Consider the following 13,961-nt stretch of genomic DNA (forward strand, 5'->3'; position numbering starts at 1 on the left):
TTCATCAACAGAAGGGGGGGGGCGCTTCGTTTATTACAGTGTGACAGTGCAACTATTGGTAGTGAGTGGCACGTTCGTCTAGCACGATTTCGATCCAAGAATCACTCAGGAGGCTGGCATGTGACGAGAGGCAACCTCGATCATCAAAACTGTGTTAGTGTGGCTAAGCCATCACGAATCCAGTCAGTCAACAACCCTGTGGTCCGTGGTGCATTTGCAGCTAACCCAGCTACATCAACCTACGCTCTCGTCGCACAGCTTCGACACCAAAAGAAGGCAACAGCGTCACAGCACGTGATGTATCGCGCCAAGGACTGTGTGATGGCAGAGCTTCACGAGGGAGACCCGCTAAACATTCGCCTCTTGCCCAGTCTGTTGGCGGTATTCAGCGACTGAATACTGGAGTGTTGACGGAGGTTGGCTACACTCGGCAATTTTACCAGATCTCGTCCCTTTAGTGTTTAAACACAATTGTATCAAATCTCGCGAATATTTTCTAATTGTATCAGCTTTTGCAATAAACCCTAAAAACTATTGAAAAATAAAAAACAAAAAATATCCAACTCGCCTGGTTCGTTGTGTTCCATATGACTATAGCTACCGCATCGATAAACACTTTCTGGCGCGTCAACTTGCAGTGGCATGCTGCGATTCGATTCACTTCTCTTTTGGTCGACCTTTTCTTCTGAGCGAATTTGGTGGAAGATGCTCACTCTTTACCAGCTCACTTTTTGTCACAATTGCTTCTTTTCGAGTACTTTATCGTAAGCAAGTAGGTACGTTTTGGTTGACCACATATCCCCAAAAAGCAATTCTGCACAAAACTTGAGTGCTGCTATGAGGTTTCCATACGGTTATCGACCGTTGTAGTACTGGTATTGTTTGTGCCAACCACAAAGTTTTCTATGCTACGTATTCTAGCATTCGCTCTGCAGCACCGTACCTCCTCCGGTGATAACACCACTGGCTCAGCTCCATTTTGCCTTATTCGCCGAAATGCCATAATATTTCACCCCTACCATCCGAAGACGGGATTACCATGAGACTCCCATACGAGCTGTGTTGGACTTACTGGATTTATTGTCGGTTTGGGTGCACTTAGTAGTATCGACTTTAGCAAAGACTTTGAATAGTATACATTCTATCTCATCAGTCAATGTAGTGTCTCCCATATTTGTAATAAGTGGAGTTGAACCCGCGCTATCTTTCTGTTTACATTGCATCTTAACCATCACCTCAAGGCTACCCAAAATTTTGTACACGGTAAAATATCTATTCAAAAGTTTAAATCTCTATATCTTAGTTTTTGCATGCTTATTTTCCCCATTGTTGCATAAATATCCATTGCTAGGCATCCTCTTGATAGACTTAGATCTCAGATGGTGCCGTTGGGGTATCGGAATAGTATGTAGCTTGTTTTGGAGGGGAAATTTTGTTCCATTTATTTTGAAAAAAATGTGTACTCTTTTATTGTCCCTTTATTTTTATAAAGGAGTATGATGTTTTTCTGGATCTTTCAACATCATGTGATATTTGCAAATGAAGCACACAAAACCTCAACACATGAACTTTATTACACCAACTGGAAAGCCTTACGGTCATATTCATCTAAATTGATCAAAAGTCAAATGATACGAAGGTAATTTATACACCGATCAAAACTTGCTAGCCTGGTCCCTCGAACTTTTTGATTTAACTCACAATGAACTTGCATTAGTACAACCAAATAAGCGTTTACAAGAATCACGTTATCTAACAAAGAAGGTTGCAGCTGATAATGTCCTTATCAATGCCTTAAACAGACGTTTTGACTAAAGCAGTTTAACGGAAATAAGCTGGGTTATATGTGATCGCTGGGGTTTGTTTTGAAGCGCAACATTACCTAGAGCTTGATCTAGCTTGTCAAAGTTGAGAAATTATATTCCTCATTGCGCTCGCTAGAGTCTCATTATGCTTAAGAAGTTATCCGTAGATGCTATGTTTTCGGATTGACCAGCGCGACTGACTTTTGAAAAAGCTCACGACCCTGATTCAGGTCAGTCGGACTGGTGTCGGAATATACCACCGAGACGACAAACACTTGCAATCTAAAGCGGAGCTGCCGCGCATCTTACACAGAGAAAGCTTTGACCCAAAGAGTTTCTTAGCAGTGCACAGAAGATGAGACTACACACTCCACCCATCAGGGGACCAAAGGCTTCTCACATAATTTATCCTGACTAGATTTTCGTGAGAGTCAGTGCCTTTAATTGACATCAATTCTATTGCTGCTAGAATATCCCACCACAGAAACAATTGGTGGTAGCTGCAACGGGGGTTCCCGTACACCTTTCACCGAGGAAGCTTTACCTCAAAACGTTGACAATCACAGTACATCGAGGATAGGATCGTACGATCAGCCCAAGATTTACTAAAAGCTTTTGAGAAAAATTAGTACTTAATTGCTTCTACCAAGTATTTTTGAAATAACAGATGAATCTTATACTGAGCCGGGGAACGTAAGTGATGTACTACAAGACGCGAGGCATAAAGTGCTCATGCTCTATGGACCTCTCTTTTACATTTACCTATCGTCGTCATCAGTACCAGTACATTCATACTCGAGCCACGCACAATTGCACAGAAATGCAATGTACACCCACAGCATATTACGGAATGTACTCGGTCATGCCTAGTGGAACAGATGTGGTAAACGATTCTGTTAAGACCTCAGTTGACATGACTGCTGATACGCTGCATGAACTTGTTGCAGCTGGGCATTTCGTAAGTGTCGATGAGATTGATGTTTATCTAATCTTTATTTTTGGGTGGGGTTATAACAAGCACAGTGCAATCCACATGCATGTTATCATCCTTTTAAAATGGCGATGGTCAGTATAAAATCATGCGGCAGACGATGAGTGTTTTTAGAAGTAGTTCCGGACACCAGCAACTGTTTGGTCGCGCGTGTCCAATATCATTTTCTAGATAGCCACCACTTTTGAGCTGTGGCAATACAACATTACCACTTACTTGCAAATGCATAGCTGCACGACCAGCAACGTTTCCACAATGAACATGGAACCTGTCGTTTTTGAAATGCAGATTGCTTGGGTGAATACCGACTTTAAAGAGTGCGGCTCGACTGCGTTGATACGGCAAAACGATTCTCAAATTTCGAGACCGAGTGACTGTGTTGGGACTTGACAATGTCGTTGTTGCATTACACCAAAGTTCTGTTGCTAGATCACACTCGAAATGTTTACAAATCTTTCAAACGGGACAGGTTTACATTTCTTAACTCGTGAGATTTCTAATTCTTAGTCAGTTGTTGTACGCCAGATTCTTTTTTTGACTGTTTTCGTTTGTTTGTTTCAGTTCCAATCAAATCGAAATCGATATTGATCTTTAAAACATTCGATGTCGGTGTAAGCTGTCAAAAACAACGTTTTGATCACCAAATTTCGAAAAAGATGTGAGTCCTACTGTTTTCAGATGCTCTGCAAAAACGAATGTAATCTGAAGCTTCTCGTTGTTCATTTATCGGTGTAACCGTGCGCGCAGTCGCGACGACAACTTCTTGTCCGATTTTTCAACTCCTTGCCCAGGAAAGCCTGTAGCTGCGCTGAGCGCATGTCATCACCCGTGTATGCGGCGCGGATCAAATCCGTCCATATTCAAGTCTTGATGCGACAAATAGTTGTTTCTATATTAAATAGGACACTTTAGGTACCAGGTTATGCACGAAGAAATACAACGTAGCCTGGTTGTCTCATCGGCGAATCATGCCTATCAACAAGAAAACAACAGAAATGTTGTAGACTGTATCAAATACCCCCGAGACACTAATGTATATTTGCAAGTCAAAGTTCATTCGTAACTACTGTCATTTTCTACTAACTTTGTATTTTGAATCATTCTTTTCGTGCAAATTAATGGATTTAATCCCCTCACATCAAACGATAAAATATCTTGCTGAGCATGGTGTTGTGCATCGACACTAATGTGAACCTCTGATGTATCGACATTTTGAAGGAGTTTTTAATGTCCTTGTAGTTTTGAAACGACTTTGTTTTTGTAGATTGGAGCCATAAAGACATTACGACATCAAGCACGCGACAAATATTATGCAAAGAGATCTTATCTTGGCCTCTGTTGCACAAAATCTGAGTAAACACATAATATTGTTGATGAAGACATAACTCTAATTGCTTCTGTGATGTTAGCAGAAATAAATAAAACGTGTAAGCGATTAGAATTGCTGCTGGTCATGCGTCTGAATATGTTTTGAGCACAAAATATTGCTGTGAGTTTTACAATGTCACAAAACATTTCAAAATGTCGTACAAACACAACAAATAATTTTTTTCCACAGGCTATCACAAACATTTGCCAATTTTGAATTATAAGCTGCAGTTCGGCCAGAAATATATATCGTCTTGCGCGCTTCATCTTGGCAAAATACCGCCACATCTCGGAATACTAACCACCCGATAAATATTGCTACGATCTATAGATATTAAATTTACACTGAATCACAGGCCTCACATATTTGGTATGTATGCAATGCTTGCAGCCTAAACCCTTTAATGAGTTCACGCCTCCAGTAACATGGTCATAGAAGTGACGTCATACAAGCTACGATAATGGTTCGTTTCATTGTCATAGCTGCAAATACTGATCATGGATTTATAGGTATTCTTAGATACCGCTATAACCACTGGAGAATGACTCTCGCAAATGGGGCACGTCGAAGTCGTCAATGAAAATAGTTTCAGGTCTGAAATGTGGCTGGAAAACGCGCCAAGAGGTGATTCAGGCATCAAATTTCAACTTTAAAAAGTATTCTACCGGTCACGTGCGCCATGAAATTATGGGGGTACTTCACCGATTCGGAAACTGCTTGACGCTACACGTCCGCGGGACAACAACGCGCCATATTCACAAACTTCAAGGTATATTGGGTTCCGGTTTAGTGGGGTATCTATACTCCTTAGATGTGCTGACTTCGGACACCGACCAGTAAAGAGGCTAAAAGAGTGAGCAGAGGACTCTTGGCTTTGATGCGAAATCACTTATGGGAGAGGAAGAAAGTCGGAAAAGAAGATGGAACTGGGACTTTTACGTCTTCTCTTTGCAACCACCTATTCTACATCACATAACTATCGTTAATCGTACAGTTTTGATGACTCAATTTTATTGCGGTCCGGGTGGGGTTGCGAACATAGCCTGAAACCATAACACTTGCTATACGCGAGGTCGCTGGGATGCCGTCAGCCGCTGTCAATAGCTTGTGTCGTGGTTCTGGCAAGCCTTTCCCTATTATAAGTTCGACATGTTTGCTGTCAAGCAAGTCTCAAGATATAATTCTCCCAGCTTGATTTTTGGTGATACTTCATGTCGATATGCTTGGCTTGGTCGTGACTGACAGGATTCCCTCCCTGGTCATCTTGGGGCAACATCGATTGTCTTTGAAAATGGTGAGGTTTGATTTGCACTTGCTTGCCGCATGTAGAATCTCGCACAGCAAGCGATAAAATGATATGCCTTCTTGAACCGCCAAAGTTAACGCTATGTACTCCACTTCGCTGGTTGTCAATGACACGCTTGTCTTGCTTTTTGCTCCTTGAACTTAATATTCCACTCATCAATTGACGGCGTAGCCAGAAGTTGGCTTGCGATCGAAATGATCGCCTGCCCAGTCTGTATACAAGTTTTCATGAAACTCGACACAGTTATCAGGCCAAAAACAATTCTATGAGACTTTTGCTCAGCAAGTAGCAAAATATTCGCTTGAATGCCGCGCAGTTCTCAGCTTGTCGAGCTTTCAATAATTTGGCCGTGTTGCCATCATCAAATATGTGAGAGGGATGTCTGAAATTCAATCGAGCAAACAAATTGGTCAAAAGTCTCGTTCTATACGCGAAAAACTTGTCCGAGTCCATAAACTGCCTTGAACAACCCAAGACCACCATAATTTTTGGCAAGCATGATCCCTTCTGGTACACGCAGCAGAACCTTTCTTCATTTCACCGTAAATATCTCGATCCGACATCCAACTGATCAAGTATTTACCTGGGGTTCTCGATCGGCAAAACCGTTTCTGGATAAGTATCTCCATGTATTCGTCGCAAGCCTTTTGTGACGAGTCATATCTTGTATTATTTGCTTGATCTTAAATACGCACTAAGTACCGATCGAAAGTTGTCCTGATGGCACTTTTGAGGCTTGAAATGCTTCACAAGTCTGCATTGATTGCAAGTCCGCATATTTAGCTTTGCGAAAACGAAGCTGTTCAGGTCCACTTTCAACATTTTGCTAAACTTCGGCTCTAATTTATTGCTAGTCTCGACTGTGTTCACACTTTAACGGCAGAATACCGAAGTATTTGCTTCCGTACTAAAAAAAATGTATTCTCTGACCGGGTCTTCACCCTTTGCGCACGCGATATTGCATCTTATCTCGATGAGAGTTTCTTTCGGACAAACATTTCCTCTTTTCCTGCTACGCTATACTAGTGGCTTGACACTTTGCCTAATTGAACCTAATTTTGTGGCAGCATCTGCGCTTACCTGTTTGTTTGTACAAATAGTTGTCGTCTTCAATTTTGTGCAATTCAAACTTCAGCTTTGCTTTTTCAAAATCATCACTAATGTCAACTTCAGATACCCGGAACCTGACTCGTCAAAGTCTTGACCCATCACTACTTGCTGAGCTTGGCTGTCATGGACTCAATGTGCTCGAGACACTTCCTCATCGTCTACAAGCACCTCCACATGAGACCTCAAATTCCGTTCGGGTCCATTAATTCGGTGTTAAAACGCAGATAAAGCCGGACACGCATGAAACTTGGATATACTCGACGTTAGGTTAAGACTTGTGCGCGATTCCGAATCGAGTTTATTCTTTTTGTAATTGTGGTACAAGCCTCAGCTACACGGAATTCGATTATTCCACTTTGTCCATCGATCTATGGCGATTTTTGATGTATATTGCCGTTTGTCGTTGCGGAATAAAGCATACTGCGTCCGATTGTCACAATCGTGCATATGGCGCGCTGAGCTGTTTTGTAAGTTTTTTTAGCATATGGAATTATTGTGCTCGATATTTCTTCGTCTGCGTAGAACCTTTTGCGAACTCACGGGCTCCGTCATATCGAACAAACTTGACTTCATCCGAAGTCTGAATTCTTGATTTAAAGGTTTGATCGCATCTTTTGTGTTCAACTTGGTTTGTAAACAGTTTACCTTCTCACATGCGCTGGCCGCGACCACAATCAAAAGTAAGTACCTGCTTCGACCAAGTGATTTTGCTCCATCCGACCGAAAATGTCGAAATGTGACAGTTTAAACCAGCTTCTGCATTTGAGCACGGAGTGCAACGATTTCCATCTCCGACCGCGCCAGGCGCTCCACCATCGCACAAAGTGACGCATTCGTCTGCTCGACGGCTAGGAGCCGATCCGACAGAATGTGATAGTCTTTAACGTGAGGTAGTCCGAGCAAACCCTGAGGCTTATTGTCACTTATCAGAGTTTCTTGTAAATAAATTGGAACCATCTTACCCATTTCACGGCAGACACTGGGCGAAGCTGACACTGATGTTGCAGGACGGCCTTTTATGATTCCACCATCTTGCAAAGAACATTATTTAATACATGGCCCATTTCCGCTCGAAGGTTAACATTGTTACTTGACTCAACCATTTTGACAGACCGCTGTGCGGACAAAGCCAGTGTTGACCATCAACCAGGCCACATTCACCTTTTCTTTTTTGAATGCAATGTCCATGCTGGCTTCATCCAGCATCACTTACAAGCAGCCAATTTCTAGAAAAAGAGGAAAAAGAAAGCAGGTTGTTGCTTTTTTCTGATACATAAAGCGCATCCTTGATCTCGACATTGCGTATATCACAGTTGACTGGAACGTCTTCTCTTATATCCTTTCCACACTAATGGTAGCAATCTCAATTCCGTCAGCTACCAAAAGTTTGCCTCGGCCGTGTACATCTAGAGTATATTTTTACTTTTCCGAGACAATGAGGCGAGTGGGACCACGATCAATGACACGTCCCCGACATCACCTTACACGAAGCTACTTCACATTCCAGCGATAACGCATATGCGATTTGATCGTTACCTTTTGTACCGATACTGTAGGTAGCAAATTACGTGTGAGCAATTTCGCACGCCGCATCAAGCCCATCGATTGTCGTCTTTTTGCCAGGTCCAGACTTACTGCGATATGTGCACTAAAGACTCTTGCTCGGCTCTGATCGCCATTGCCATGTCATCAGTCCTAACTATTTTAGTTGGGGGTTTTATGTTCGTTTTTTAGCACTTTCACGCCCTCTTGTGTCCGTGGCTCTGCACTTCCCTTCTCCAAGTATAGTACGTCATTCTCGTAACTCTTTGCTAGACTTTGAAGCCCGCAAATTTTGTCGTTCTCATCACAATATTGGCGTCATTATTAAGTATCTCGTTGCAATGATGCAGTTCTCGTCCCCTTCCGCCATTTCTGAGCTATTTACCTTTTTTCTAGTAAATCCGTTTAACTTTCTGCGGTCCACCGTAGACCGCCTTGGTTCAACTCAAGGCAGCGTAGTCCTTTTCGTAGCCAACAACTACATGGTGACAGTCCGATTATATCTGCACTAGCATTCGGCTAGATGCAATTTTGCTGACTCTGACGTGCTCGTCGCTGCATCAATAAATGACGGAGTCATATCTAGATTGATCGCTTGCCACTCTCAATTGGTCGAGAACACACCACGCAGGCAGTGGCGTGATTCTCCCCATTCAGTTAGTCGGCAATCTGTCGTAGGGGTTCATAACCAGTAAAGTTTCGAGAAAGAGGCTGAATTAGCAAGTAAGACTTGCTTTGATGCAAAGACACTTGATGGAAAGGAAGTTAATTCGGATGAGATTCATTCATCGGGGCTTACACTTCTTCTTTCTTGCAATTAATACCTTTAACCAGAAAAAGTAAGAATAATGTCAATCCGCTGTTATATTTGGACAGGAATGTGCTGCGCACATTTTTTAAGCACCATAACCCTCAATATGATGATCTGGCGGTAGCATTTCAAACTGCAGGTGATAGTTGATGGTCCATGCCAGCTAAAAGTTCTGTTTGCCTTGAAAACATGAGCATACTTACTTGTGGAGAACGGAAGATCATGATATTGCATTCAAGATGAAGCGACTAAAAATTCTTGAGATTTACCCGGAGAAAAGGTTATATATAAAATGTGACCATCATAAATGAAAAGATCGATGATCCAAAGGTGAACAAGGCAACGTTCGAATTACTTATGGTATGTTGTTCAAGACATTCTTACGGTTAAGTGGAAACATCATTACCTCATAATTGAAGACTATGTGGCGCATAGTTTGACGGCTAGTTTTCGTGGCCTCATATCTTTGCCAAAAATGAGTGGGTTTTAATCCAAAATTGCTCCAAAAATTTGCATTACTATTTGAATTTTCCAATTATGCATCAACCCATCGCTAAATGCCAATATCAGCTTAAAATTTGCTACTGATTTACCAGCCGAGGTTTTTGCAACTCGTCTTGTTCTTGCGCGGTGCAATCGGATATTCATTTGAAGTGGTACAGATTCTAATCCGATGTGTACATTAGATTCATTCTACTTTGTACGTATGCTCTGCAATGCCTTCCAAGTTTAGCGCTTGTTGAAGATCAAATTTTACAGCTTGTGTATTTGCTTGATGTATTCCTTTACTTTTCAATCTTTGGCAAATACTACCAACGTCACAGCGAGGGACGACAAAGCCTTGTATCAGAAGAGGCTAATACCTTTTAGTAAAAAGCATCAAAGTTTTGGAATACTTCGAAATGCGCGATGGGATATCAAAACTTAAAATACTTTCCGTTCGTAACCTGGAATGAAAGAATGGCATGGTGAACCCTAAGCCCCCTGGAAATTTTTCATCATTTTGCAAAGATATCTATCGAATGGAGTGCCATCACGCTGGGGTAGCAATTACTGATGAGCTGTCCTCCCGATTTCGAATTGATTAGTTCTCTAACAAAAAAATTTTCGTGAACAAATGCGTTGCTCGTTTCTATGTAATGAAAACAAAGCTTTACTATCATTGGTGATGTAAAAAATATTTGATTTTTAAGTTTTGATCACTTACACCTCGTTCAAAATCTTTTCCGTGACAAGATCAGTTGATATCTCCTGACTTTAGAGTAAAGTGGAGTTGGGTAAATTACTTTCATTGGCCTTAGTTTGCCTAATTAACAAAGAAGATAATTGACAAAGTATGCATAATCCTACATACAAGTCATGTGGGCGGCCATGCTAGTGAGCAGTAGCAAATTGCGCGGTGGCGGATAATGCTTTCAATCCAATTGCGCAGAGAACGACAGGATGTTAAAGTGTAAAGAGGTGTATTGGTCAGATGGCGCAGGGATGCGTTTTCGAAGATTAAGAAGATTTGCTTGTCGAACCAGTAAGGTTCTTCTCGTGGAGGAACAGGGGAAAGTCTATCCAGCCCGAAGCTCTGCTTCGCGAGTTCGACTTCTGGAAGCGAAGTTGAAGGCAATACTGAGCGCTGAAAAGTGTTCTACGAGTGGATAATAAACATATTGGATCTGGATGGCGATGTAGGCGCATTTCAGTGCATCGGTGTTAAGTGCTTGGTCTCTGTCTGAACTGTGGTCCATGAACGACTTGAGAACCATATTGCGATGCGATGGAAAGCTTCTGCTGTCTCCCGTAACTAAAATTCCCGAACGATGTAAGGTAGTCCCACTTTTCAGTCTGGATCTCGGTACAGTCGGAAAATTGCATCAGCGTGAAACGCTGATTCTCTGCCAGCATAATGCAATAAAGCACACTAACGTGCTCAAGTCAATACCATACACTGAGGGTTCGAAACGTTTGTTGCATGAAGTCGTTATTGTAGACAGATGCATAACCGTAGGCTGAGCCATGGTAAATATCAAATGATTGTAGTAGATCAAATCATATTAATCATCCAAGTCCATTTTCATGTCCGATGCAGCTGCTCTATGTAGTCGAGAGGCGCTTGATATTTTGTGGACAGTGCTGTGAAATGGACATTATTTGTCCTCAAAGCAGCTTCTGTGAGCTTGCGAAAGTTCAGCTCATTGTAAGTTTTAGCATGGTTAAGTAGAAAACCTGCCGTAACAAGTTGTCACTTTAGTGCTTAACAGCTTCTTGTTTCGATGAAGCCATAGGGCACGTGGAACACAACATCCAATAATGTTGAATACAACTTGTATAGAAAAAACGGAGAGCTTAGTTGCAGTAGGCGTAAGTTAATAAACATTTGCAAATTTCACTAAAGTCCAATCAAGATCTCCTTCATGAGCTCGTCGAAAGGCCTAAGGTAATAATTCTATTGATATCGAGCTACATGACAATCCTAAAACAAGTGTTCGGCGTCTCTCGACGACTATACACACCAAATAAACAGGTGGTTGATATAATGAGATCTGTTATTCATTTAAACTTGTAACGTACCCTCAAATCATTGTGTTGTAGCTAAAATGTAACATCCGAACAAACCGGAAAGACTTAACGATCCCATGCATACTACACAGTCCACATCCTTGGGGCAGGCGTAAAGTTGGTCTTCAAGTTCAGTTGTTGCAATGGCAAGTCTGGATTTCTTTGGTATTTATGTGACTGCAACAGTAGCTTGACAAAGTCAAGGTTTTCCGTGTTGACAACACAGACTCCATCCATGGCAAGCGGCTTCAATTTTGTATGGTAGTGAGGGTCCGTAGTATGGCGAGTCTGCTGCATTAGTCAAGTTAAGTGTTATTCACTTAGCGAGTTACTGAACTTGGCTCGTGAAGTCGTACACATTATGCAGTAATGTCGTTGTAGCGAATGTACCATTAAGGCTGGCAAAGGTTAACGCCTAGATCCAAAAGCTTATCAATCGTCTCTGGACTGACACTGCTTAAAAGTGCCTTCATTATTCCAAACGTGGAGTGAGGATGAGTAACCTTATTTCATATAACATATGCTATGCATATGTTATGGCATATCGAAACCAAATGGTTGTAAGTCAAAAGTGAGCCGATGTCGGTGACATCAGGCGAGGCTCGTTCGATGTGGCAACTTTGGCTATAATGCCGTCTCGTAGACACTTCAAGTGCATAGGGTCATTAAAGGCTTTCGGTGAAGTAAGCCCAAGAACACCCTCTTTTACACTTGTTAATCTTTACTCTTTATCAAATATGGCGGGTTGAGCTAATGAAGCACATGTGTCATTTGCGCTGACAAAATTGCATTTTATAATGTCAGTTTGCTCCAGAAATATGTAATAGTAATACTCCTTGTGTACAAAATGGTACAGGTAAGATGATACGTTGCAGTATGACAGCCTTTCCTCGTAGGGTTCGTGCACAGTTTTGCCAAAGAGCACGCCAAACTTGTACCTTCTTTATGACCACATTGAATAGTTGTTCCGGTGAAAAAGCTGCTTCTTCTTTTACGCGAAATAGCCATGCTATTTCCCACGGAGACATCACTTTGACTTCGGCTGGCTTTCGTGGCACATGGTGTGAGAACCGCATGCTATTTTTTTGCAACAGTCTTGAACTAGGCCTAATAACACATAGGTTTCGTCAACATTAGACAACATTTCGGTGCAGTCTTTATCAAACGCTGGTATATAATGTTGAATGACTGTGCCGTCGACAAGTACACTTTTTGAAGATAGCTTCCGAGAAAATCTATAAATGGCTTGATGAAATCAACAAAGTGACCAGGCCCCTTGTCTAACTCTTGCTTCAGTAAAAAGAGATCATAAAGGCAGCCATTGATAGGAAGACTGACAGATGCTTTTTTGTAAGAAGTATTTGGAAAGTCGCACCAAAACCGATGTGTTTATGCACCATATTCAAAGCTGGCCAGAGAACACTATCAAATGTTTGGCAACGACACACGCATTCGGGTACGTGTTTTGCAATTTTCTTGCAAATTCTGAAAGCGAAATAATGCGTGAACAGACCGTCCTGAAGCGAAGACAATTTGGTCTTCGTAGATAATTGACTGTAGAACTTGACATACGCGCCACTATTTTATTGGGGCATCAAGCATAACTTGTTGAACTGCTAACAGACGGGACTTCGTATGTTAAGGCAATGTAGCAATCGAAGTGGCTGATAATTTGAAGACCGTTTGTCGAAATAGTCAGCGGACGTGGACTGGAAGATCGTGTTCCAATATTTTTGCTAGCCTACAGCAACTGCTGATTGGTCATCACTAACCGTTCTGCCAGCTCTAATTGGTGAACGAAGGCAATTTTGATGCGGGGCGCGAAAGATGAGCGTTGCTTGCACACTTGAGTGTAAGTCTGCAGCAATTTTTTTATAATATTCATTCCATGCCTAGATGGAACTTGAGACCCATCTTGACATGTTCTGACGCGTTTTTGTTTATTTTTGTAGGTACGCCATTGACCAAGTCGGCAACAGTTCTAACTGCACTTATCTTGGCTACCTTCATCCGTTAGTCAACTTGTCGAAGCTGCTTCTATCCCTGTCGAAGGTACATGCACTCTGCCCGTTTATGGTTGTCAAGTTAGCATTCAAAATTTGCCCCCGGGAAGATCTTAATACGGTTTGCTAGTGTTTGAGCTGATGTTGCACGATAGCACTAAACTTGCCTCGTAAAAGCCAAGCTGGATATTTCCAAAGTTGACGTTCACTGCTTTACATAGACTTTGATACAAGGCGTTTTGTGAACGCTGTGTGGTCTTTATTTTGTCACTTGCGATTTTGAATGTGTTGAAGTGGTACCTCTCGGAGTAAGTCAGCCACAGTAAATAATGTTCCGATCGAATTCTCCGCGAAGTAATGGTAGAGCCCCGTATGCCTGGAATCACATAGCGCTAGGTATCAACTGAATCCAGCGTTCAAACCAGATCGCCAAGTTCGCCACGACCTCGTCTCAGATGTGGCTTATCCGCAGCC

At 42.0% G+C, this 13,961-nt stretch overlaps 1 protein-coding gene across 1 annotated transcript; it reads right to left on the reverse strand.

Moving 5' to 3' along the window:
• Positions 1-9,289: 9,289 nt before the first annotated feature.
• PHALS_12885 (uncharacterized protein) lies at positions 9,290-9,901 on the reverse strand (the record flags this gene model as incomplete). The annotated part of the gene is made up of 4 exons (XM_024728526.1): positions 9,290-9,452; positions 9,528-9,599; positions 9,639-9,731; positions 9,798-9,901. The coding sequence occupies 4 exons, from the start codon at positions 9,899-9,901 to the stop codon at positions 9,290-9,292; spliced, it is 432 nt and encodes a 143-aa protein (XP_024578994.1).
• Between the last annotated feature and the right edge of the window lie 4,060 nt (positions 9,902-13,961).

The sequence above is a fragment of the Plasmopara halstedii genome (genome assembly GCF_900000015.1).
Source record: "Plasmopara halstedii genome assembly, contig: Scaffold_650, whole genome shotgun sequence".
Taxonomy (NCBI): Eukaryota; Oomycota; class Peronosporomycetes; order Peronosporales; family Peronosporaceae; genus Plasmopara; species Plasmopara halstedii.